General features: G+C 37.7%; 1 protein-coding gene across 1 annotated transcript in view; it reads left to right on the top strand.

Moving 5' to 3' along the window:
* The window catches only part of LOC149068907 (potassium channel subfamily T member 2-like), a 149,472-nt gene that overhangs the window by 88,129 nt on the left and 37,536 nt on the right, over nt 1–23,807 (top strand). Inside the window, exons 2-14 of the mRNA XM_089250496.1 lie at nt 859–938; nt 1,046–1,145; nt 5,689–5,775; nt 7,864–7,912; nt 8,017–8,076; nt 8,189–8,263; nt 8,359–8,442; nt 8,756–8,850; nt 8,940–9,123; nt 16,510–16,674; nt 17,524–17,660; nt 17,772–17,835; nt 21,781–21,889. Of these exons, the coding sequence (XP_089106622.1) occupies nt 859–938; nt 1,046–1,145; nt 5,689–5,775; nt 7,864–7,912; nt 8,017–8,076; nt 8,189–8,263; nt 8,359–8,442; nt 8,756–8,850; nt 8,940–9,123; nt 16,510–16,674; nt 17,524–17,660; nt 17,772–17,835; nt 21,781–21,889 (1,289 nt within the window). The remainder of the gene's footprint in view (nt 1–858; nt 939–1,045; nt 1,146–5,688; nt 5,776–7,863; nt 7,913–8,016; nt 8,077–8,188; nt 8,264–8,358; nt 8,443–8,755; nt 8,851–8,939; nt 9,124–16,509; nt 16,675–17,523; nt 17,661–17,771; nt 17,836–21,780; nt 21,890–23,807) is intronic.

A 23,807-nucleotide genomic window follows, 5' to 3' on the forward strand; every position in this document is an offset into this window, starting at 1 on the left:
GGCAGAGTGCAGCAGGTCCACATACACGGTTTGAAACGGTTCAACTGATTGTGGATTAGGGCCGTATTCACCGACATGGTTTAAACTGTAGTCACAATTTTTGGATAAGAGATCAGCATAGATTGGTTAAAAACCTGAATTTATCAAATCCCTGTCGATCTCTTATCAAAAAATTGTGACTACAGTTTAAACCAGTGTTTCCCAAAGTGGGCAATATCGCCCCGTGGTGGGCGATGTAATAGTCCAAGGGGGCGATAGAAGCTGCGAGTATAACATAGGATCCTACGGGTTCACTGGAGTCGGGGGGGGGGGGGCGATGAGAAGGAAAAAGATGTAAAGAAGGGGGGCGATGGAACAAAAAGTTTGGAAAACTATGGTTTAAACCATGTCGGTGAATACGGCCCTTAGGAGCGCAAGTTCTTATAACCGTCTCATTTGCATATTTCCACTGAAGTCGCTCGTACCAGCGCCACCTGTCGGCTATTTTTCCCCCTGTCTAAAAAAAATTTCCGTGACCTAGCGATACTAACCCTGCAAACCATTTTTTATTTCGGTTATTTTCCCTGTTTTTAGTAATTTTTAAAGTTGTTATTGATTTTTTGCGTGTATTATTTTGTATTTATATTATTTATAGCTATATTTAATAAATCCAAAATTTTAAAGCGTCTTGAGCTGGAAAAGTTACTTGAATTTGGCAAAACGTTTGCAACGGAAACGAAATTTTCACGAACCGGTACTGGTTGAAGAACACTGCTCTGTGAAAGAATCCATTTCATATTTTTTGTTATTTCTCACTTTTAAAATTAAATTTATAATTTATTTTTTAAATTCAAAATTTTTCAATTTTGATCTTTTTAGGGTTCGAGTCGAATTTTATGTGAACGAAAACACATTAAAAGAGAGGCTCCAAGTCTATTTTTTTAAGAATCAGAGCTCAAGTGAGTATTTGTGGAACTAATTTTCTTTTTTCAATTTTATCAATGGATGTTGATTAGAGTTGTAATGAGCGCTAATTAATTAGATATATTTTAATAATCACTTGCAGGTCTAAAGTTTAGGATTTTTACTCTCCTCATCAAAGTTCTTCTCTGTGTTCTTTACGTGGTTAGAGTCATACTAGACAGAGGACCAGAGTATGCCACGTGGTAAGTTACATCAGAGTTTCTTAACACTTATATTTTTTTGCACGTGACCCCCCGTCTTATCTTGGGGCCCCTCTTATCCGGAAACAAGACCTTTTTTATATATATTGCATTTATTTATTTTTTGTGAATTTATAGTGAACAAAAGTTTTGTTAATAAAGTCGATCTCTGGACCCTGATTCAGTGTGGGCTGTTTGTGGGAAGGGGGGATGAATAAGCTCGAAGTATGTTTCGCTTTCCCGTTCCGATATTTTTGTATGAAAAAATGCTCATAAATATTGATTAAAATAGAGAAACTTTGTGCACGTACCCTTGCTGCCACCTATTAACTAAGAACAAAACTATTCGTAGAAATCCTCCTGGTAACTTAACTGGTTTTATGCCGCCGTTGTGAAGAAATGTTGGTTGGCGCTAACATATTCCCTGGCGACGTTTAACAACAGATATGCTTAATTCTAAGTGAAACCGACAACCGCGATTGGTGAAGTGGTTCTAGGCCCCCCTGGTCCTACTTTTTTTTCCTCCATTCCATCTTCATTTCTTAATAATCTTGAATGTAGTCGTTTTTTTAATTGTAATAAAATTTTATTTATTACATTTAATTTTTCTAAACCGTTGCATAGATTAAATGTGGTTCATTATATTATATTTTTCACCACCAATCATCCAATGCACGAGGCTAGGGGGTTGTTCCGAAACAGCGAACGCGGCGAGACGGAGGCGCCCTCGTAGGGATCCGACCAATTTCTTGGTAATAGATTCATTGGGAATCCAAATATAGAATTCGCGTTGTGGCACGCCGCTGTATCTATTGCATGCCAGTGTCGTTATACAGGGTGAGCAAAAAGTCCGCGTAAAAACTTTAAAAATTCATAAAAACCGGAAAAATAACCGAAATGAAAAACGGTTTGCAGGGTTAGCATCGCTGGGTTGCGGGAATTATTTCAAGACAGGAAAGAAAAAAACAAGTAACAAGTATCCGATAGGTTGCGCTGACGTACACAAGTCAAAGAAAAGATACGCTAATTAACGAAAAAACAGAATGGTTCCCCAAATCGTTTTTTACAGCAGTATGTGAACCACATGACCACCGCAGGGGATAACACATTGCAGGCGAGTCACAAATCCAGCAACAGCAGAGTGGGCAGCTGGTCGACATACACGGTTTACAACTGTGAACTGTTTGTGGATTAGGAGCGCAAGTTATTATAACCGTCTCATTTGCATATTTCCACCGAAGTCACTCGTACCAGCGCCTCCTATCGGCTGTTTTTTTTTGTCAAAAAATTTCCGTGACCTAGTGATGCTAACCCTGCAAACTGTTTATTTTTCCGGTTTTTATTTATTTTTAAAGTTTCTACAGAGTTTTCCCCATTCTGTGTCATGTTATCATGTATCATTGCACGAGCCGTCATGACAAAATAAAAGCGAAATCGTTAATAAGGGGCCGTTCAAGTATTACGTAAGCAAATTTTTAGCCATTTTTGACCACCTCCCCCCCCCCCCTTGTTAGCAAAATTTCGTCATCAGCTCTTCCCCTCTGAAACCTAATGATTATTGGTGGGATCAGAGACATACACGGGGGGGGGGGGGGCTCTCTCGTGCCCCTTTACCACGATCAAAAATTTATTTTTTTAAATTGAAATTCCGGAAGAAAATACCTTTATATGTTATTTTAATCAATTTCTGTTAATTTCAATGTTATTTGAAGGCTATGAACTCAAAATTTAACTTTAATAAATTCATTGCGACCCACACCCCCCTCGGAGTTACTTGATGCGACCTGCCCTCTTCAAACCTAATTTTGTAAAAATGAACCAAGCGGCACATTTACAGATCGCTTAAGTGTCCCGTGGTACAATTCCAGAACATTTAAGCGGCCCGTGGCATATTTTCAGATCACTTAAATGACCCGAGACACATTTCCAGACCACTTAAGCGATCCGTGACACATTTAGAGATCCCTTGAGTGACGTAGGTTTAGAGCACTTAACTGGCCCCCACTGCGGTTCTATATCACTCAAAATTACCCGCAGCACATTCTCAGATTATTTAAGTGATGCGTGCCACAGTTCCAGAGCGCTTAAGCGGCCCGGACACATTTCCAGATCACTTGGATCCGCGAAACATTGAGATCACTAAAGTGGCTTTGTAGGGCACTTATCAATAGGAGGGATGTTACTTCAAGTGCCCACAAACTATCGAAAGATTTTTTTCGTTTTTGGCGAACCGAGTAAGATGCCATTAAAAATATTTCATATTTACATAAAAGATGGTTGGTGACGTTAGCATTATCTAAACCCCTCCCCCCATCGATGATGACGTAATACTTGAACGGCCCCTAAACCTGGTGTTTGGCGATAAGCTGCAATGTGTAACAATTGCCTCCTCACACATTGCGCACGAGGCTGAGTATTGTAATAAGTGTATGACGTAGTAACCAGTATCACGGTGCACAAAATTTTCATTACTGTACAACAAAAAAATGAAAAAATATACCATATATTGCTATCCATCCACATGGCTTGTTCACGGGCCGTGTACACAGGAAACTCCCGGCCGGGGACCACTCTATATTGCTATATGTTGTTTATTCTTATGCACACCAGTTTAAAATAATAACAACCAATTTTACAAGATCAGTACGTGGTTTTGGTTTTATGCGATAGGTGGCAGCAGATATTCTCAACTCGATTATGTTTCTCTCACGTGATAAAACATAAGAAATTATAAGGTTAGAGAAAATTCTCCTGTAATCCCTTTTTTCGTAAATTATTTCTCCCGTTTATGGAGGTCCGCGAAACTGTTTACTTGATCTCGCCGGTAGTTACTAGTAGAAGAAGTTTGAAGTACCTACACTGGTTTAGAACATTATCAGAAAAAGGTTTTTCCATTTCTCAAAATTACCATACTTCATGAGAACACATCTCGAAGTATAATATTAATACGTATATAGTTAGTACAGAGCCACTCCCCGACTTACGAACAAGATCCGTTTCAAGCATCGTTTGTAAGTCGGATCATTCATAAGTCGAAATCGCCCCCAATCGGCTACAAATTCTCGTTTGAGATCCGAAGCAGAAAGGGGAGAGGAATTCCTGGTAAAGCATATTTTTTGCAAAATATCGCCGAATTTGCTTTTTAGTCGGGGAGTAGCTGTAAATAGTCATATACAGGGTGCATAGCAATCGGGGGTACGGCATTTTACTGGCTGCCAACCGTTGATCCCAGAGGTACGCTAGAAAAAGTTTCCAAATAACGTGCAGTACTCAGATATGTCAATGCCATTCATGTTGTATAGTGATCCTTCGAGACGTGAATGCGAGCCGAGATCTCCCCGTTAAAAAGTTTCGCCGCAGAGAGCAACATGCCTACACAACGGTATAATTATTCATTCATTGCACTTCACTCACTGTGAGTTGAGAAAAAACTCATAGAGTTTGGAAAAAAATGATTGCAGATGGCAGCACGACACTTAGCAAGCATCACACAGAAACAAACTTCACGGGAAGTTCATTATACCAATGTACCAATTCGTTAGACGTTCCGCAGAGGAATATAGACGAGGTGCATGTCGGATTTAGCAGTAGTAAAGTAGTCATTAAAATGAAAAAAATATCAAATTTTTATACAGCCCCCATGTGCCCCAAAACCTAATCAGAAAGTTGTTGTTCTGTCTCTCCTGATATCAACAAAAAAAATCCATGTTTTGAAGTGCAATAATCACTGAGATATTCGAATTCGAAAAACGAAAAGATTTGTAAAAAGAAAAAACAGCGGGAAAATTTTCACCAAACTTTCCTCCGTTTTTCGAATTCGAATATCTCAGTGAGTATTGCACTTGAGTGGGAATTTGTCTTGTTGGCATTGAGCGAGACAGTGCAGAACCTTTTTCATTGAGTTTTGGGGGCATACTGGGACTGTATAAAATAAGTTAATTATTTGATTTTAATAACTATACAACCCCTTGAAACATGAACGACATATCTGAGTACTACACGTTATTTGTAAATTTTTTCTAATTGGAGGTATACCTCTAGGATCAACGGTTCGCCAATACAATGTTTGCTGTTTGCTGCTAACCCTGTATACAGTCGAATCCCGTTTTAACGAATACCGTTATAGCGAAAATCTCGTTTTAACGAACACCGTTATAGCGAAAATCTCGTTTTAACGAACACTTTTTCAATCCCCCAAATAAGTTTACATAGGGACAATGCTAGATAACCTGGAATTCTTCCTTTATTTTATAATAATTACTGTTTTTTATTGCTCTTATTGGGTTGCTATATTTTTTTTATATACAGTCGAATCCCGTTTTAACGAATACCATTATAGCGAAAATCTCGTTTTTCAAAGAACACTTTTCCAATCCTCGTAGGTTGGTTTATATGGGAACAATACAAAGACCTGGTATTCCTTTATAACGAAATTTCGTTTTAACGAAGTGATTCCTCCGGTCTCTTGGCGTTCGTTATAGCGGGATTCGACTCTATATAATTATGGATAAATATTCAATGTGTAACCATTATCTCTGTGTTTCAGTTACGGCTGCAAAGCTGAAAACGTTTCTATTTATTCGATCGACGTCAATTTTTCTCAGAGAAGATCCACGACGTATTTAATAAATTGGTAAATTTTCTTATTTATATACACATTCGTTATTATTTTTTTTTTTGAATTTACGTCACTTACAGAAAGATCGTCCGCCGCTAGTATTTACCACATTTGCATTTTCACGATAACGACGTACTGTGAACTTGTCGTACGTGCCGTGCCCTCGTGACACCAAAAAAGAAAAAAAGGTCCACGGCAGTACACTATGGTATTCGGGAGATCGAATAACCGCTCATGAATGACGAGGTAAATGCATGACCACGAGTGAATGACCGGTAAATTGCCCGAAAGCATAGATCGGAACAGGGGGGGGGGCGGGAAATCAGGCTATTTATTTATAACACCTTGATGAAATTATGCTCGGTGTGTACACACTTAAGTGGAATGATACTATTATAAGTGGAATTAGTATTATATATTATTTCATGTATGGCAATACAGACCAATACGAATTTCATGTTTGAAATCGAGTTTTTATCTAAAATTTATTTCGCGTGTAATTTCAAGTATATATATCGTAAAATTGCTAAAATTCCAGCATGAAATATATTTAAATTCATTGACTTGAGTAATTTTTTGAATACTTGGTCATCTCCATGTCGTTTCTCGCATGTTCGGAGGCATCTGAAGGGTGAATTACAAACAACTCTGAGGTCGCGAGATTTGTTGTTTGTGGTGTATCTTTGACATCTGCAAACTCCAACGTTCACTTGACCATTCAGGACATACATGCTTTGTTCAGGTCATGTCAATGGGATAGGCTGAATTCCACGATCCATCGTTGAAATCAAACATAACATGACCATTCTCGACGTGCAAGCCCTTGGGCAGGCTGAATTTCATTGACCATCTTTGACATCCGCACGATATCAAGCGTGCCATGACCGTACGTGGCTTACGCGCTCTGGTCACGGCATATGAGTTGGTGACACTGAATTTCATGAACCACCTTTGAAATCTGCAAACATCAAGCGTCTCATGACCAACATTTTCGTGGCATTTCAGAGGGTGACGCTAAATTTTATGAACCACCTTTGAGATTTACAAACATGAAGCATCAAATGATCTTCCACGACATATACGCCCTTTCCACGTCATATCCGTGAGTGAGGCCGAATATCATGAGCCATTTTTGACACCTCCAGACATCGAGCGTTCTACGACGTACCTTGTCACGCCATGCTATTGGAACAGACCAAATTTCGTGAACTATCTTTAATATTTTAAGATGCTTGATGTTTATATCCATAAACATCAAGCATCGCATGACCATTCTCGACATACATGCCTTTGTTATGCCATGTTAATAGTTTAGGCTGAATTTCATGAACCATTTGTGACATCTGCAGACATAAAGTCTCCCGTGACCATCCTTGTCATGTCATATGAGTGGTTCAGTTCTGAATTTCATGAACCATCTTTCACATCTACGTGACATCAAGTGTCCATTAACCTTCCACGGCACACACACACATGCCTTATCATGGCATATCCTTAGTTGAAGCTGAATTTCCATGAACCATTTCTGACATCCTCAGACATCAAGTGTCTCATGACGTTCCATGGCATACATGCTCTGATCACGGCATATCAAAAGAAAAGGTGATTATGAATTTCGCGAACTATCTTTGACATTTACAAACATCAAGTGTCCCATGACCATCCTTGTCATGGCGTATCAAGGGGTGACATTGAATTTCATGAACTGTCTTCCACGCAAATCAACTTTAGTCACTTCATATCTGTGGATGACGCTGAATTTCGTGAACCATCCTTGACATCCACAGACAACATAACTATCCCTGTCATGGCATATCAGTGAATTCATGAACTGTCTTGCACATCTGCAAGACATCGTGCGTCCCACGACCTTCCACGACTATCTACTACTCTAGCACGATATCTGTGGGTGACGCTTAATTTCGTGAATCATCTTCGACATCTGAACGAGAAATACGTGAATTCTTTTAGACATTTCTCAAACACTGCCACACGTCAGGTGAAATCCTTTCCCCCTCCCCAAACATTCAAAACATGGCATTACATTAAGAATGATATTATAATATAGTAAATACTAATACCAAAAATATTGATGATTTTCAGGAATGCCGTGTTGTGGGTCGACAGGCCGATTTTACTTTGGGCTATACAAGTAAGAGCTGTAGAAATTATCATACTAATTCAATAACCAAATGAACCGATAATTATTGAATGCTTATAGTTATATGTTAATTCCACTTTATGATCATTATTTAGATGGTGCTGTCAGTGACGAGCTTCTCGGAGGCTATACTTTTAGTTTATTTAGGATATAAGGTGAGTTTCCTCTAAGAATTATATCACCTTTAATTATGATTTTATATTTTCGATATGTATCAGATAATTCAGATAATTATACTATAATTATAATACGAATGTGTGTTTTCAGGGCAATATATGGCATCAAATCCTTTCGTTTAATTTTATACTGGAAATTGTAAATAATGTACCATTCATAACGACGGTAAGTGTTAAATATTTCATATTTTAATAACTATTTATGGTTATTATAATTGTAATGAAATATTTGTTAATGTGTAATTTTTATTTAATTTTCAGCTGTTTTGGCCGCCATTGCGGAATTTGTTCATTCCAAGTTTTCTAAATTGCTGGCTCGCAAAGTTCGCTCTGGAACATATGTTTGTAAGTCGATATATGGCTATAGTTGACTGCTTTTTTGTGTTAGTGTTGCTATGTCAAGTACTGCATGGCACACCAAGGCAAACACGCCACATTTCAAAAATTCAAATGTGGGTAACTCTCGAATCGTGATCAAGAAACATAGTATATTTAAATATTCTACCATTCTTACATGCTTTTCTACCTGTTGGGCTATTTTCTACTTTTTTGTAAACTTCTGCTGTATTTACTTTTTTTACTTCTACTGTAAATTCAGCAGGAATGTCGCCTTTTCGAAAATGTGATCCTCAAAAATATCGATGTTTTTTTTTTCCAGCACGATCTTCACCGAGCGATGCAGAGATCGCAATCGGCTCTCTCGCATCGTTTGATGATACTTTCGGCGACTTTGCTGTGTCTCATCTTCACCAGGTTAGAAAATTTTCCGTTTTTATTTCTATTGTAATTCCCAAGAATGCTCCGTCATTGAAAACGATGCTTATAAATTTTTGTCTCGTCAGTGTATGTGGCTTCCAACATTTCCAAAGAGCCGGAGAAGAGCACGTCGACCTTTTCGGCAGCTTGTACTTCGTCGTGGTGACTTTTTCGACGGTCGGATACGGCGACCTCAAACCAGACAACTGGCCTTCGCAGCTTTTCATGGTCGTCATGATATGCGTCGCTCTCATCGTCTTGCCAACTCAGGTGCGTACATTACAACATCCTATAATCTAGAGCAGCGGTTCCCAATTGGGGGGACTCAATTGTTCATTTTCAAACAAAAAAAAAAATTAACACTCAAAAGCAACGATGCAACGTTGTTAGGCTGCAATTAGTAATATTTTAATATGACAAAAATTGTTCACTATGAAGATTGCCGTCAAGGTTCGAATCCAGGTAATAGGACATCAGAAGTAAGTTCTTTACAATCCGAGCCTGAAGCGACCACCGATAGATGGCGCCTTGTTTTCCCCACCTAATTCCAATGGTGGCGATATGTGACAGGAGTTGGTGTGTGTGTGGTAAAGTAGTTATATATTCAGAGAGAACCCCCGACCGACGCATGTTACATATAAAAAAAACTCGTCTCGATTATTTCTAACTGAACTTGCAGAAATCTGACGCTGCGTATCAATTGGGATGTTGTTGACTGAGTTTCTTAAGACCGATCGATCGAATGTGTTAATTTAGAAATCTATTAATCTTTTAATTTTTACGTTGAATTAGCATTCTAACTGAAGAAAACAAGTTGTTTCCCGTAAGAAAAATTCCTCTCGTCACTGGGATCGTAGCTTAACACGAGCTTTTAGGATTTTAATTCTTGGTTGTTTTTTTTATCGAAATTTAACTCCGACAACATGCAACTTTTTCAAAAATCATCGAAATTTGCCCATATTTTGTGCCATACAATATTTTAAAATAATTTTAATAAAAAATCCTCGTGTTGAAGTGTGTAACACTACAGTGTTGAGAGACACAGAATGTTTCATGGCATTTGAATGAGCGGTGTTCGAAAAAATGTCCCTTATCTAACAATAAACATAGTTTTGAGAAAAAACGCATTTTAATGAAAAACTTTAGCATGTGTAATGCCTGCCAGCAGTTAATGTAAAAATACTTTAAAAATATTTTTACTACAGGTAGAACAAAGACTTAAACGAAGTTAGACGCAGAAAATTTCATAGTATTTAAAAATTGAGAAAAATGTGTTTTTTGGAAAATTTGCGTGCACCGAACCTCTTAAGCCCCTGTTGGATGAGCATTAAACTTTCAAAACCGATGCTGATGGATGACGTTAACCAACAGATTTGGAAAACTGGCTAAATGAAGAGAATCGGTGCTTCGGGAAGGAAAATTCATCTCTGCCCTCACGGGGACATGAACCTCGGTCTCTCGTTTGCCGGATGAGTGCTCTACCAACGGAACTATGAAGACAGATAGAACTCCTTGGAGCGTATGCATATGCTGAATGTCTCCGTGCAATGGAATTCGGCAACATTCGCAAATGAGATGAATTTTCGTTCCTTGAAGCACCGATATCTCTTCATTCAGCCAGTTTTCCAAATCTGTTGTATTAAAAGGGGGAGAGTGACGTCTTTCTACATGAAATATGTTATTACTCGCACATGCTCATAATGAGACAAAATAATCCAGGAGCACTTCTAGTTTAGTTCCATCTATAGCCACTAGAATAATCCCCTATCCAGTCACCTTAGTTCCATCGAACTGAGTTTCTTCGTCATTGAAAAAAGTCAAGATTTGGTTCGGTTCAAAGGCCACGATCGGTGCTGATAAAAGAAGCTGACCAAGCTGAAGTTGTGAGAGTGAAAATGGCGTCTAACCTTCTCGCTATCCAGGACACCTTCCTGCAAACACCTAATCTCATGCTGATGTCATTTTCTAGCAACATAGTCCCAATCACAATCTGCCCTTGCAAACACCTTATTCTAATTTCGCAAAACACGATGAAAATATTTTACCCCCCGTACCTCTTGTTAAATTTACATTTCGATGTTACCACATAAAAGCTACTGAACCTGTTCAAAAAATCAATCGAAAACGATCCGAAGCTGTTTCTGTGATCAGTCGAACAACTAGAGCAGGGCATTCAACCTTTCGGACATTGCGGGCTAAATTCAAATTTCTCATGGAGCCCGCGGGCCTCCACACCAAGTCATACTGCGGTATTTATAATTGTAAGACAATCCAGATTTTCAAGAACTTGAAGTAGCTCAGTGGCGCCATAATGGATTGGACAGCATGGCCCCGAGTTGGAAAACAAAAAAGGAAGCCCAAATAGTTTAAGAGTTCGTTTATAATGAAATCATCTATTTCACCAATTCTGAAATTATTATTTTTTATCAATTATTTCTGCCATCAATTCTGAAACTTCTTTACATGATTCTGAAATTATTTCTTTCAATAATTTTGGAATTATTTTTTTCATCAAGGGATTTCCTAGCATAAATGTAAATGTCAAAACTATACATGTCTTTTTGGATGCTGACTTCTGCCCCTAGAAATAGTAAAATTACGGGCCCCCAAAAAAGTGTTTGGGATAGCCCCCATCAACTTGTTAAGATTACCTTGGTAATGTATTAGATACACAGTGTCAATGCGAATCTTCAATATAGTTACTTATGAATCATCAGGGAAATTATTTTCTTAATCGTCTTTCAATGTTTTTTATCGGTTTCCTAGAAATGTGGTCAGCGGGCCACGGCGAAAAGCTCCAAGGGCCAGATTTGGTCCGCGGGCCATGCGTTTGTGATCCTTGAGCTAGAGTGAATCATATCATGAAGGATCGATAGGATATTTCAAAGTATCAAATTTATAGAAAAAAATAATCGATTGATTTAAAATGAAAAAATATGACGGAATGAAAATAAATCTCATTTCCTAGAAGATCGATCAATTTTTTAGTTTTTCTGAAGAAAATACCTTCACGGTGTATCACCGGTGTTGGTGACAACGTTGTCAACGTAATATATAATTCACGGGACAAAGCTTCGTGCTGAAGGAGATAAGTTGTCCCCGGTAAGAAAAATTCCTCTCGTCGTAGGGATCGGAGCTTAAGCCCCTGTTGGATGAGCATTAAACTTTCAAAACAGATGCTGATGGATGACGTTTAAACAACAGCAAGAGACGTTATCCCTCGCACATGCTCGCTCATCCCCGAGACAAAAGACCCCAGGATGGAAGAGTAATATCGATCCACGAATATTCGTTGCTCATTGATGTTTGTGGTGCGATTCAGAAATAGTTTGCATCTCGATGCGGAGATGATTATTCGATTGTTTTTTTGTCCCAACACGGTCACTTTCTGCGCATGAAGGATAGTTGGACGGAGAAAGTTAAGCTTGGGCTCCATCTATCTTCCACAAATGGAAGTTGTAGCTGAGTGCAAGAGAAAGGAAGTACAGTAAAGCCACGGTAAGTCGTCACTCACAGCACAGAAAAATTATGACGGCTTAAGCGGAGTTACGACTTAAGCGACGGGCCATCGGCTTCATTGTGCGATATTGTGAAAATCGCCGGAATTAAAAGTAATATAAAATTTATTAAAATATGAATTAAAAGCACAGTATATTAAAATTTATAGATTTAAAAAAAAATTGGAAATTTTGAACTTTTTTGAGTTTTTAGCATTTAACTTATTATGGAAAATACACTGGTACACTTATGATAAATTTAATAATAAATAAATAACACAAATATATAAAAAACTGGTAAAAATCGTATAGCAGTTATTTTTAATTTAGATTAATCAGAACAACTGTTGGAATAGTTAGCTTTTCTCTACAACAGGACTACATGTATTGCATATTAATTTTACATATGCCATGCATGTTATTTAATTTCAGCGATTTGTATTCTTCATCAATAGTTCGCGATACAACTACAAGGTAATCTCAAATACAGGGCTCACTTTTGACTTGGGAGGTCACTGGACGGGAAAAAGCGTCCATCAGAAAGCCTCAACTTGGGGAAAATATCTGGTTCTTCAACGAAGATATTTTGTTTAAGTTAAGCCCCAAATTAGTGGGGAGGGCATGTAAAAATCTGGTCCAGCTCAAACAGTTCCTAACGTTTCAACAACTTTTGTTTTTTAATTGGAAAACTGACTTTCGCAACTTTCGTTATTATCAAGCTCTCTTTCTTTAAATAGAGACATAGAAATAATATATTCCTCTCTCTTAAATTTTTCCATACAGACGACTTAACTGAAATTAGCGACGAGTAAACGAAGATTTAGAAACATTGACATCTATGAAAGCTAGACGAGGCCGAAGTAAAACGACGACTTAACTAGAGTAACGATTTATTAGAGTGACGACGATTCTGACACTCAGCTATGAAATGCGCGTCACTGAACTCGCGGTTCCTCTGAATATTCTTCGGTGCACTAAGTGAATGTCTTAGTGACCTTAAGTACCACACCTGTGACTTAGTCCGATGTTTTCTATTAGAGTTCTATGGAAGAAATACGAAACGCACTGTTTTCTTTCGCTTGCCAAGTGTATGTGTCGATTTGAGAAAAGAAAGTAACATTAGAACTTCCTTGTGCGAGTAGATAAAAACGTTTTTCACTCTCGAAATTTTTGTTTTCCTGGTTTTCTCTGCTTGTCTTTGCATGAGGGGATGTATAATAGAATAATTTCTGTGAATTAGAAACTGGCTAGTCCGTTGTCAAATTAGAAATAATATCAAATATGGTACGACCAAGGCGTGAAATTCAAGGCTGGAAAAATCTGCAAAAATTCACGTCCTGTCGGGGCATGTAACTTGAAATACTAGATGGCAGAATCAATATTTTGTATTTCCAAAAAATATTATCACTAGGCTGACCGTATTTCCTCGAGAGAAATACGGGAAATTGGGATTCCAAATACGGGACATCGCCAATTATCGCTAAGAACAACGCCAAAAATGCACAAAGTTGCCAAATATTGCTGGAATTGCGGAAAAATCGCAATGGCGGGAAACGGAGCGTTTATGAAAATTGCAGTGGGTTAAATTGAATTCCACGAAATAAAACGTTCAACAAGACAAAAGTGGGAGATTAATGTTCTTATTTATAGTTGTAATTATCATAATATAATTTATGAGTTGAAAAATAATTTCAATTTTTGACGTCAATGAAGAATAAAAATCCAAGTAGGCGTCATGTAAGAAACGGGAAAAACCAGGACACTTTTGCCAAAAAGTCGGGACAACCAGAAAAAATAAAGAAAACCGGGACTGTCCCGGGAAATACGTGACGTATGGTCACCCTAATTATCACCGGATTTTCTTTAAAAAATGTAAAAACACATTGATTTAATGATGTAAAATATAACAAAAAAAGTATTGTAATTTTTTGTAATCGAAATTTTTTGAAAGAAATAAATACGAAAATTCAAAAGAAATATATGGTCACTTATTGGAAAATCTGAATAAAGCTTCTAGATGAGGGAAAGAAGAGAGAGGAAGCTCGAATGTATTTCTGCCATCTACTCTAGGCTGAGCTATCTCGCTCTTGAACGGTAAGAGGTTTGGAGAATGTCCAAAAAAAGCGAAATTCTACAGAGCATTTTAAAGTTAAAGTTACATATGGAAAACTATTCGCTTTAATTCAGTTGTAGTAGTATTACCTCTTCAAAATTATTGTTTGAAGAAGCTTGAAAATCGAAAATTCCATGTAATTTACAGTCAAAAAGTGAAAAAAGGTCAAATTCGCTTCTCTGGATTGTATACTGAAAGACATTCGTTCCAACGTTCGAAGAAAAATTTTCGAGAAATCGGTGCTTGAAAGTAGTAGTAGTAGTAGCCTAGATGGTTTTAAATGTTGAAAATTTTAACAGTCAGTGTACACATTCTGAGTAAGCGTTTTATATATTATCATCTCATTAAATACAGTTTCACAAATTTGAGCTGTAATTTTGTTTAAAACTCGTTGATTTGTCACGACAAAATAAAAAAGTTCAAGAATTTTCCACCAGGTGGCGTTTTGGTTGTTGTCATCGTGTAGCGCATGTCCAGTTCAGTACACCTAGACACTTCTTCCATCGCTCTATCTTCATCCATTCAAAAGTTATGACCACTTGAAGAACAATTACATGCGCAGCCTCTTACAATCATTTTCAACCTCTAAGAATCCTTTTGGGATGCCCGGGAGCAAAAAAGGATAAAATTTGAGCAAACTAAAGAACATTGGAAATTTCACATAATCTTGAATAACTCCTCAAATATTACAGATAGAATCACGAAAGTAACGTGGGGGTATTGCAATACGTGTACGCGCCAAATGATAAGGAAAGTTTGAACGCCACCTGGTGGAAAATTTCTGAACTTCTTAGTGTTGCCTTGAAATATAAGCAAGGTAGACAAAAAAATTCAACAACCAGGTCATGGAATGGTATTTAGTGAATGAAATACCATAGTTGATTATGCATAATGTATATGAAGACATTGAAAAAATAGTGATACCATACTCAGGCGTGACGCTACACTGTATTTTCCTGCTATTCATGATTTTCTATAGCTTATCTATATTATTAGCCTATCTTATTCATAGCTTTCCTAAGTTGTTATACAAGTGATATATCATGTTGTAGGTGTGTCTGCTCTCTGTAGGGAATCATAAATCAATAATCTCTTATACTAAAAATCAAAAAAAAAAATCTTAAAAAGAGCTGCAAAGGCAAAGTACTGTTGGTCAAAGTACTTTAAGTAATACGCTTAGATTTCGTGCTATGCTCATGTGCAGCAATCCCATACCAGGCAAGCTTACCAGGCCTATTTTTTTTTCTCTGCGTAGCGACAAAAACTTGCAAAGCCGAACCGAGAGAGCCCTCTACAGTCGAAGAAAAATACATTTTTTTGACAAAACTATATATTTCTTGTTATATTTTGCGGTTGTGCCATTGAGTTTTCGAAACCACATTCAATACAGTACAATACATACTGCCTTAACCAGTGCTCTCCAACCTTTTTATGTTTGCGAATCAGTGAAAATAGTTGAACGATTTCACCTACCGGTAAAAATGAGAGAAATAATTTGCGAATCTGCAATCAATAAATAAATATGAGGGATAATTTACGAACCGGTAGAAAAGTCAAGTAGGAAGAATAATTTTCAGATATCGGTAAAAAATAAATAAGTAGGGGAAATTATTTGAGGACTGAAAAAAGATAATTAAACAACAGGAATAGTTTGCGGATCGGCAAAAAATTAAATGAGAGGAATAATTTTCTTACCGGCAAAAAATAAATAGGAGAAATAATTTGCGGACCAGCGAAAGATAATTAAATAAGAGGAATAGTTCGCGAATTGGCAAAAAATAAATGAATAGGAGAAATAATTTGCAGATCGGTGAAAAATAATTAAATAAGAGGAATAATTAGCGGACCGACTGACGGGGCAAAAACAGAAATAAAAACATATTTAGTTGAATTTTACTTTTGTTAATTTAGTCTTTTTTTACCTTTTCCAGCCGCGTTGTTGGGCAATTTGCCTGTTGTGGTTCCTGATTTCGTATTTGTATTTATTTTTTGAAATTTATTTGTGGACCGGCAGTCGCATGATTTTTACTTCAAAATATTTTCCAGTTCGAACAACTAGTATTCACATGGATGGAAAGGCAGAAGCTCGGTTTCGCTTACAGCAGGCACAGGGCCCAAAACGAAAGGCACGTCGTGGTCTGCAGCACAACTCTCAGGTCCGACACCGTCATGGATTTCTTAAACGAGTTTTACGCACATCCCCTACTGCAGGTACGTATTTTTATTCATTTTGATTTCTTTAAGATACGGAAGAACCTCTCAATAGCCGATGGACCAAAAGTTTGTGCTCTAACGGAGAGTTTCCGTTAATATATTGCGAAATACAATGAAGCCTTTCTTCTACTGCTTTCAAAAGTTTCCATTAACGGAAGGTGTCTTCTAACAGAGAGTGTCTGTTATAGGAGGCTCCACTGTGTAAAACGATCTTAAGAACAGTTTAGCGACTACGCGTCGGAACGTTCTCGTTCGGCGTCTTCAGCACTGTTTTGGCGTGCTTCGAAATGAGCTTGCAGCAGCTAAAGTCGAATAAAACTGGAGGTACGGTGGAAATGGCGACTATAAGCCCGATTCGCGCCAAAGTGCTGTACTAGTATCGTATACCCATACTGAGTTGGCCTCTGACCTTGACGCGTGAAGGGAGGGTTCATTTTTCAAGGTGGGGGAAATGGGAGGAAAACTAGCTAAAATAGCGCAAAAGACGCCAACGGAAAATACCAACCTGCCCCTTTTCCCTGTGACCTTCTTACCGAAAGAAGATGAGTGGAATCGCCCATCGTGACGTTTCATGACGTAGCCAGAGGCCAACTCAGCGTGGGTGTACAATATTCATAAATATTTCAACTACGCTTTCTTGTGTTCTTATCTAAAGTCACCGATAGGTATCCGACTTCGAAGCTGTCAATGAACTGGAAAACTTTCAGAAATCATACCACATGTTAGCAAAGTGTCCATTTCCCGCAATCACATGCGGTAAATGTAGTACGAAATTATTAAACACTGATGAATAAAATATCAAAAATGATATGAGAATACTTTTTTTGTGTGTGTCTGTGTATTCAGGATTTCTATGTGGTTCTTTTGTCACCCTGTGAGCTGGACGCTACCATGAAAATGATCCTGCAAATTCCAATGTGGGCGCAAAGAGTCATATACATACAGGGGTCAGCTCTGAAGGATAACGACCTGGCGAGGGCGAGGTTAGTCATCTTGATGTTACCCTCAAATTAGTGTATTGATTTAAACTGATGTACGTTACACATATTTTGGCGTAATACACATATATACGAGTATGCAATTTATTTTTTCAGGATGAACGCCGCAGAAGCCTGTTTCATTTTGGCAGCTCGAAATTATGCCGACAGATCTGCCGCGGTGAGTTTGAATGTGATTTAAGAGATCCTAAAATTCCAACCATGGTTTTTTTATAGATAGAGTGACCATATGACCCGTATTCTCATGTACCTTTGGCCATCCCGTTAACCTCCTGTTTTTTTAATGAAGTTTCCTTGATCCTGTTAAGGTATCCGGCTACGTTTAAAATGCCATTTTGCAAGAAAATATCTTCTTTTTTTCCCTCCATTTTTATGGAAGCATCATTTCTTGTGATTCCAAAACAGGCCTTGTTTTGTCTACATGACGCTTAGAACCGGAGTTACGCCAACTTCAGTGTTGCGTTTTTGCATACAAGTAATCCGTAAATAAAAACTATCACGAAGAATGCTATTTTTGACATTTTACTTGAGTTTCAAACAGGGGTTCAAAAAAATCTATCGATTGTATCATAGATTGGATCATTACAAAATTTTATTATGATATATTGCCACATATTCTCAAGGTTATGAACCAAAATCTAAGGTCTATCACATGTATTTGTCTAACTACAGTGTTTTATACATATGTTAAATGACATTTAAAAAAATTCACACGTACATCAACAGATTTGGGTGTAACTTATGAGCATAAAATCCTTTAAATTTTAATCCATAACCTGAATAATCACTGGCTACTATATGTGCTGTGAAATATAACAAAACTCATTTCATTCATAGAATTTTTTGCAACTGAATTTCAAACATTACACGAATTTTGCTTAAAATGTGACATAAAAATTACTTTTTTTATGGAAAGTGACATAGGTATAGTCCGAAATTTCTTATTGTTTTCACCATTTTCGGACACTTTCTATCGAAAAATGCCATTAAGTTCACTCCAGTGCTACTTTATAGGAAAGTGGCAAACAAGGTAGAGTCGGATACCTTAACTTGGTTTAAATCGTGAATAAAAATAAATGTTACTACTTATATCTTTAAATTACGCTAATTATGACTATTATTAATATTCATCTCAAATATTTGCCATATTCACCATTTTCTCGTGAAATACAAATACAATTCACTACGATTTGCAGTAGTCTTTTATTTCTCGCTTATTGGCATTTTTTTTTTAGAAATTCGAGACATAAATAGCAATTTCTTAGTGGAATCAACATTTGTGGTGGGAATCAACGACGACCCGTATTTTCCTCGGTCAAATATGGCCAACCTACTCATGGGTGAAATATTCATGAAAAATTGCCAGAAAGAAATAAAAATCTTGTGGCGTGGTTGGATATAAAACAAAAGTAAAAAAAATTACGAATAAAAGAGGGGGAAACCTTATATAACGACATTTTTTCTTATAATACGGGAAAATGTTGAATATCGAATGTCGGACATTTTACGCCGAAAAAAAAATTGACAATAATTGAAAACTACTACCTCGAAAGCTGAGAGGGTTACGGACTAGACACATCTCAGAAACAATCCTTGTAAATGCGCATGTGCGAGGATAGTGTCAAAAAGTAGCCGTCTGTGAGACTAGACACTTCTTAAAACACATCCCGTCGCTTCACTTCTAAGCATAAATATTTCAGTTATGAATAAATGTCGGAATTATGTTCGGACCGCCAAACTTTTTTCTCGGCCCGTTCCTGAAATGTTTGCTTATCACTGTTTTAGGTAGATCAATTTCCATTCGTCATAGCGTTTAGTTGAGAGAATCACAAACGGGTTCCTAGTGCAACATGGAACTGTCTTTCAATGTTGGTTTTGCTGCAATAATTACGGCATTGCAAAGAATCTAACAATTAGGAATTTACAGAAATACATCTGGGTATAGTGGAACCTCCTTTAACGGACACTCCTGGTTAGCGATCACTTCCCATTAGTGGACACTTTTCTAATTCCCGGTCCTGCTGGAATAGGGCTTTAATGCATTTCACTCCCCGTTAGCGGACACTCCCAGTGACGGACAGTAAAATCAGGCAAACTAATTTTTTTTTTCATAATCGAGAATTTACCATATTGAACGGTGATTATGTATAATCCCAAGCTCGCGTTGGTAAATATGATAATAAATCAATTAATTACTTGATTAACTGAACATAGCTACGGTCCAGGATGCTGATTCCGAATAGTAATGTTGGTTTTGTTTGCACGTGTAGATACATATGGATAAAGCCAACATAACTGATAATGTTATTATGAACGTTTATTTCTTCTTCACATCTATTTTAATTTAATTTTTATTGCAAAATATGTGAAGTGCGCGTACCATGTGTACGGGTAAAAATAATTAATTGGTTTAAGGAAGAAAGGTTATAATTTTTCTTTTCTATATTTATCAGACTATCCAACTTTATTTGGGAATTATGCATAATCACCAGTAAAAGTGACAAATGTAGTTAAATTTCCTCAAACTTTCTTTATCGAGACGATTGATGAGTATGCATGTATATAATAACCACCGGTGTATCACTTTTTACACACAGTAACATATACGAACCAATCGCGACTGAAGCAAAACGTCGTATAAATGTAAAATTCGTATAAACGAGGTTCTAGTGTATATCGTATCTCCCCCATTAGCGGACAAAAATTTTGGTCCCATGGGTGTCCGTTGTCGAGAGGTTTCACTGCATAAATAAAGACGGCTTAAAACCCTCTCAGCGGCATTAGCGAGATATCTCGTATAACTTGATGTTTTGCACATATATTTCGGCAATAACGAGATATCTCAAAACTTTAAAACCCTCTTATTACGGCAATGACGAGCCCAGATACAGGGTTGTGTTTTTTGTCTCGATGATGTCGAAACAGTCCTTGTCCATGGCCTCCCTCTCCCTCTATTTTTTCATCATAATATGGGAAAGTCATTACAAAAATAAGTTGGGAGGGAAAAAGTATGCGTATATAAATGCATCACATTTGGTGATGCTCATCAGACCTGACGAAAGCCTCGGACTCTTATCCGATGATGAGGAAGATAAATATTATACCGGAGGAAAGGTGACATTTCCATTATTATTTCAGGATGGATCTGGAAATGAAGACTCGGGAAAATAATATCAGGTCCAGTCAGCGTGAAACTCCCAATCTGATATAGATGATTAAGGGGGGGGGGGGTCCTAAGAGTGTGACAACATGTCCGCTGATGGAGGCACTCGAGTTACGGGTGATGAAGATTAGATGAGAAATGAGATTTATCCGTGGAATCTATATCCAAACAGAAAATGGCAAGAATGGGTTGGGCTTCTTCGCGTACTAAGGCGGGCATGAAATAAGTCGTCCTTATTTTATGGATATTATGATAAGACGCTGCATATACAGCGCATGTTTCAAGTTAGCCTTGGCTTCCCAAATTATGGATTACAGAAACTTAGCCTCCGATATTTTCGCCTCTGATATTTTGCCCCCCAGGACGTTTAGTTTCTGATGGGACCAAATGAATGGGTGAGGGAGCAATTAAGTGATTACCACCTATATGAAAGACTCGTTCACCAGCTAACTCACTCACTTGGTCATTCATACGGTCGCTCATCCACTCAGTTGATCACTCATACGCCTCATGCGATCGCTGATACCTTCACCTACTCATACGGTCGCTCATCCACTCAGTTGGTCACCCATATGGTCATTCATGCGACCACTGATACGCTCACTAATACAGTCACTCACCCACTTTGTTACTCCCTCACTCAGTTGGTCACATATACGGTCACTCACCCACTCACCTGGTTACTCATGCGACCACTGATACGTTCACTAATACAGTCGCTCACTCATTCGGTTACTCATACGGTTACTCACTCACTCAGGTTCCGTCCGGGGGCGAAATATGCTAGGGGCTAGGGGGGGTGAAGAGTCCTGGGGAGGAAATGTCGGAGGCGAATTTTTCGGACGCCACAAATTCTAACTCTCGATCAATAGAAACGTGTTACTTTGTGTACTATATTGTGTGTATTTATTTTGACTTGTTTTTTTTTCTGCGCACAACAAGGATGAACACACGATCTTGAGATCTTGGGCCGTGAGAGATTTTGCTCCAGGAGTTCCTCAATATGTGCAAATATTCCGTCCTGAGAACAAAGTGCACGTAGCCTTTGCTGGTGAGTGTTTTTCTACATAATGCCGTTTTCCTAAGATTTTCCGAAATGGACTAAAAATTCTAAGGACATTATGAGGGGAAAAATTAGTCCCAAAGCTGACCGCTAGATGGAGTTGCGACACATTTCATTTCATACCGTTTGCACCACCACAGCCTCCTAGAAGTAGTATCTAGGAGGCTTTGGCACCACCCAGACCTCTACAGTTGCCAATTTTAGAAATTGCCCCGGATGAGGGGCTGGGCGGTGTCTGGTGCTTTATTATGTATATATTTAAATTGCAATGTATATCACATGCGCGACAATAAAACACATTAAAAAAAAATTCTACAAATAGCAAAAATTTACAATAGCAATTAAAGAAAAATTTACAAATACCATAGCAAAAAAGGTTTCGAGTCCATCGCTTTGTAGCTTAGTGAGCCCTTCGTTGTTCACCGTGGCGAGGCCAGTTCCTGGACCGAGTCTATTCTTCTCGGCTTGGTGGCTCGGATTAGCCCTTCGTGTCGCTGTGGCCAGCCCAGGTGCTCCCTCTCTCGGCTTAGTAGCTCTAGTGAGCCCTCTACTGTTGCCAGGCCAGGACTGGACCAACTCTACTCTTCTAGGCTTGGGGAATTTACGTAAATTGTTTTATTTGTTTGTCACTGCATGTAGAAGGCCTTTCAAGGGTCAAATCAGAGCGCTGGCATTGATAAATTAGACTAATATACATCCGTACGTACATTTTTCATTAAATGCCGGCAGCATAATTTGCATAATCTGCTTCATATATTACATGCCAATGCACTCTATCGTCCCTTTTTTTGTAATAATATTTCTAACAAGAAAACTCTTCAAATTTATTTCTTAAAAATTTAAAACCATAGTTCCAAAAGTCACCGATAGATGAGACTGAGATACAATTTTTCATTATGCTTAATTTATTGCACGGCCTCTTAAACCATGGTCAACTGATGTTGACCATGTTTTTTACCGTTCACTAAAAAATAATTTTCACTGTAAAATGGGCGTATATGATGCGGGAATTACTGATCATCATCTACTAATTGGTTACATAAGAAAATGTTCACCATATAATAGCGATAACAATTCAAATCATATAGAAAAAAACTTGGATAAATTATGAATTATTTGAACGATTTATTAGGGGTGTTGATTTCACGCGGGTTTTCCATGAAACCGATACAAATCAGGCTTATATACATTTTATTGACATCCTTAGATTGAATTCAAGCTTATTTATAAAAAAAAAATATGTTAAAGATAGAAATAGGGTAAAGCTTAATGAATGGATGACGGATGACCTAATTAAAATGGTAAATATTAAGGAAAAACTATATATGAAGCATCGTTAAAATCCATTCAGACATGATTATGAAACCAAATATAAACAATATAATATACTTCATTACACTTCACTCATAGTTAGTAAAACTGGGGGCAGATGACAGCACTACACATAACAAGCATTACACAGAAACAAAACTTTACGTCAGGTTGCACTACACGTACACGCACATTCCCGCATGTACCGATTCGTTGGGGGGTTCCGGGGGGGGTGCATGTGTGGTGTAGCAGTAGTAGGTAGGGGCTCGGGGATCCATGATGTTCTTAAGTCAGCCACCTCGTTGGGCAATTTGCCTGTTGTGGCGTTGTATTTGTATTTGTATTTGTAATACTAATTTAAAGAAAGCAATCAACAAACAGAAAGATAATTATTTTAGGGAAAAGTTTATCAATTTGGGATCAAATAAAAGAAGACACTGGAAATTTATAAACCATTTTGTAAACAACAAAAAAATTATGAAATTACCCAATTGTGATGATCAAAATAAACTAGCTAACGATTTTAATGATAATTTTATAAATCGAGTGAGGGATACTGAGGTAAACAATCAAATAAATAACTTTGCAAACAACG

This window comes from Pholcus phalangioides, unplaced genomic scaffold (assembly GCF_987345545.1).
Source record: "Pholcus phalangioides strain wild (caught in Gottingen) unplaced genomic scaffold, Ppha-v1.0 ptg000024l_1, whole genome shotgun sequence".
Classification (NCBI taxonomy): Eukaryota; Metazoa; Arthropoda; class Arachnida; order Araneae; family Pholcidae; genus Pholcus; species Pholcus phalangioides.